Genomic DNA, 4,416 nt, shown 5'->3' on the forward strand with positions numbered 1-4,416 from the left:
TTTAAATCTTATGACCCACTGTCGCACTCCACCTTCAGTGATAATGTTGTCCCCATACACTTCACCCAGCTGCCGATAGATTTCTATCGGTTTACAGTTTTTTGCTGTCAGAAACCTTATTACTGCACGCACCTCGCAGCTCGCGGGATTTTCAATTAACGCAGACATTTCAAACCGTCACAGTATCTTAACGGAGCACAACACGAACCTCTCACTAGCACGGCTAGATGCCGACTGAGCTGCGCAACGCTCTGACCCCAAGATGGCCGCGCTAGCCCCGCCCCTAGCGGACACAGACGAAAACGTAATCTACTTTCTGGATAGCCCTCGTATTATTTAATTTAGGCTGTAAGAAGCTAATTCACAACAAACTAGTAAGAGAGCTGGTTTCCGAACTATAAACCTTGTAAACTGATTCCTGTTTTCTCCGTCTGAATGGAAAGAGTATATTAAATCACATACTGCTTTAAATAGGATGAAGTGGAGGAGGGGAGTGAGTTGGATTGAATACAAGAAGTGAGCAGTTGATGAAGAAGTGTGTTTCTGAATGCATAAGCAAACGGAGCAAGAATTAATTCCTAAGTTGGATTTAAACCTTTTTGTAATATTTTCTTTGCCGCGAACTGTACAAACCGAGATCATGAAAATTCGGATTTGAAGACGTCTCACTACAAGAGATCAAAGTTTCCAAATTTTAGAATGACTCTTCCTGGTTTAATTGAACTGTATAAAATTTTTACTTGGTGGTACAAAAATGTATAAAAATTGGACTAAATTTTGATATGATTACAATTCTAATTTGAAGATGTAGCACTATAGATGTGTTTAAAATTTCAAATGGCCCATCCTCGTTTATTTAAATGGTAGACCTACTAAATTTTTCTTGATGGTACAAAAAAGCACAAGATTCGGACAAAGTTATGAGGTAATTAAAATCCCAATTTGAAAATTGTCGCACTACAGGTGATCGAAGTTACCAAATTTTGAAATGGCCCTCCCTCGTTTATTTGAATGGTAATTTTTTTTTCTTGGGTAGACAAAAATGGACAAAAATTGGACAATATCTGGGCTAGTTAAAATTGAAATTTGAGGATGTCACACTACAAGTAAATGGACCCCAAGAACAGCCCTGTTCATCCCTCATTTTTTCGTTTTTCCCCTGTGCTTTCTTTCTTTGCAGCAAATATAGTATATGTAAGTGTATTGGTTACTTTTTGAATTGTAAGATCTGGTACCATAGCTATTGGTAAGAAGTCACGTGATCGCAGTTCTACATTCTGATTGGTTAATAGGTCTTCTTTCAGCGATGTACAAGGAACAAGAGAAAGGACCCATTACTTGTCCCCTTCAACGATATATAGAACATACAGTGGGTCAAATAAGTTTCCGTACACCAGAGATTAGTAATTTCTAAATGTTATAATATCTTAAAATAAATAAATAATAAAACGCAATTACATTAGCTCAATTTGTTCATGTCTACTTGTAATGGTAATTATAGTTATGGTATATAATATACTGATAGTAAAAATGATGATTTAAGTTAAGTTGCTGAAAATTGAGGTCAAAAAAGTTTCCGTACACGACACAAATATACAGTAGAAGGAAGCAAAACACACACCAAACAGCATCTGCAGTGATTACAGATGACAATAGCGTGCTCTACTAGTGATAAGGTACTACTATAGTCAAATTTGGGCAAGGGAGACCTACAGAGGCAGTAAAACGACTCGTCAAAATGGAAGTGCCCATTCCAATACGTGAACTAATAGTAAAATTTATAACGAATATATTTATATTTCTATATATTTCTATATTATTAAATAACTAACAACAGCAAGACTTTTATAAGATATATTAAAATCTTACGGTTCCTTTTATTTCCAAAAGATGATTACACATCACAAAATATTTGTCGAACAAATATATCTTCGTTCCATCAACTATTGATAATACAGAAGGAGCCGTGTCACAAATGGTAAATACTAACCAAATCTTGGATATGTTTATGCAATTGAAGCAACAACTTACCACGACAGTCGAAGAAATAAAACTTAACACAAGTCAACAAATACAGCTGATGTCTCAAGAAATCACGCAACAACTAACTCAGCGAATTGACTCTAAGTTAGACTTAATGAACGAACAGTTTAATGCAAAAGTTGAATTAACTGATCAATATAAGCAAAAATTGGAAGAGCCTGATGATAAGGATTCTAAAAAGACGAAAGTTGAGTTACCTGTTGAAGATAGAATAAAACAGGCTACAATACCTTTGTGGGATGTTCCTTATGAAGAACAGTTGAAGAAAAAGACTGAAGAAACAAAATCTTCGCTCACGAGACTGACGGATTTGCTGCCGAGAAGGAATTTGGATTTGGCAAGTTGGGCAGAAGAAAGAAAAGAGAAGAATGAAGGACTTGCTTGTGAACTTGTTGAAATTAAACCACCAGCTGTTGTTGATGGTTACCGTAACAAGTGTGAATTTAGTGTGGGTATAAACCCTAAGATGCAAGAGCGAACAGTGGGTTTTCGACTGGCTCGCTCCAAAGAAGGTTCAATGAGGATTGGACCGGCAGACTTTCTGAGACATTTGCCTGACAGAATGAAAGAGGTAGTAAAGGTCTTCCAACAATACATCCGAGAGTCAGATAAGCCGCCATTTGTTCCAGAGACTCATGAAGGATACTGGAGACAATTGACTGTCCGAATATCGACTGGCGATTTGATACTGTTGGCAGTTATGCATCCACAAACCCTGAATGAGGAGGAAATAGGGAAGATTAAGAATGATTTGAAAGATTACTTCCAAAACAGAGAAGGAAACAGCTTGAATATAACATCGTTCTATTTCCAGATCTTCACTGAAAAGGAAAAAGGTGAGAAACCTTCACCACTGCAGCTATTGTTCGGAAAAGAATACGTGGAAGAAACTATATGTGACATGAATTTCTGAGTATCTCCAGATTCTTATTTTCAAGTGAATACTTCGGGAGCCGAGCAGCTTTATACTTCGATCGCGGAAATGGTTGAGGTTGACGAAGAAACTTCCTTGATAGATGTGTGTTGTATCACTAGAGAGATTTGGACTTACTCTTGCTAAGAAATGTGCTCAAATTCTTGGCATAGAAATGTCGAACCATGCAATTGAAGATGCAAGAGCCAATGCTGTAAAGAACGACATCACAAACAGCGAATATTCTGTTGGACGGGCTGAAGATATTTTGCTCACCGTAGTGGAGAAAGTAGCTGGAAGAAAGATACTTGTTATTGTAGATCCACCTAGAGCTGGGCTTCATCAGAAGTTGATCACTGAACTTACACACTGTCAGCTGATTATCTTATTCTGAAGACTAGATCCTGAAACACTACCAAAGGCAAAGAACCCCATTCCATTGTCCATTAAGAAGCAGGCCAGGAGGAGCATGTTACGTGACGTTGGGTAACAATTATAAATAATTTACTTGTTTCTTTAATAGCTCATCTATGATTGATTCATCATGAAATACTTATGTAGTGTATCTATTGTCTTAAATATTTTTTCCTGTTGTTAATTTGTATGTCATTATGATAATTCTGAAGCGCTATGTTTATCTTCATTTATTTGTTCGCTCCAAAAGAGGGTTAATTAGGTTTAGTTGAAGTTCATGACATTAATCTTAAATCGAAACCAATAATGATGGATAAACGACATTATCAATCTGTACCTGTTTTATGTTATATTGTTGCTCACAATCTTTGCATGTTATATTGCCTTTTATTAAGAACTAATAGGATGATAGTCGTTATTTATAAATAATGTTGCTAGAATATGGATGAATATGTTTAATATAGATAAAAATGATGTCATTATTTAATACGGGGAGGAATATGTAAGTAGTATCCTTGCAGAAACCATTACTTAGTTTTCATTCTTTTTGAATAGTCCCATCGACGATATATTTTTTATTTTGAATCGACGTTATTAATATATAGATATATGATGATATAATTAATACTATATATGAAAGAATAAAATATTGTAATATGAATATATATATAAGGAAAAGAGAAGAAAAATATTTATATTAATGTAATTTTAATTTCGTACGAGGGCTATTCAAAATGTCAATTGTTGGAAACATTTAATTTATTACTGTTACGTAATTCCTGTTCGAGCGACAATTTATATAACGATGTAAACGACATTATCAATCTGTACCTGTTTTGGGTATATGATCAGAGGCGCAATAATTGAACAGAAATATGTATATTGAAAAAGAAAAGGTTTGTTGATTAATTATTGATGTGGTTGTCAATATGAAATGGTTGTTGCAACAAATAGTTGCAAAGTTTGACTGCGCAGTGCCCGTCCAACGAAGCTAAAGGTTAATCATAACAGTGTTATTTTAAGAACTATCCGAAATGAACCCAAAA

At 35.2% G+C, this 4,416-nt stretch overlaps 1 protein-coding gene across 1 annotated transcript; it reads left to right on the forward strand.

Annotated features, from left to right (window-relative positions):
- The first annotated feature begins 1,975 nt into the window (after positions 1 to 1,975).
- LOC145669744 (tRNA (uracil-5-)-methyltransferase homolog A-like) lies at positions 1,976 to 2,956 on the forward strand. The gene has a single exon (XM_081738077.1). It carries the CDS (start codon positions 1,976 to 1,978, stop codon positions 2,954 to 2,956), a length of 981 nt encoding a protein of 326 aa, XP_081594203.1.
- Positions 2,957 to 4,416: the final 1,460 nt, after the last annotated feature.

This window comes from Thermobia domestica, chromosome 14 (genome assembly GCF_964235325.1).
Source record: "Thermobia domestica chromosome 14, izTheDome1.hap1.1, whole genome shotgun sequence".
Taxonomy (NCBI): Eukaryota; Metazoa; Arthropoda; class Insecta; order Zygentoma; family Lepismatidae; genus Thermobia; species Thermobia domestica.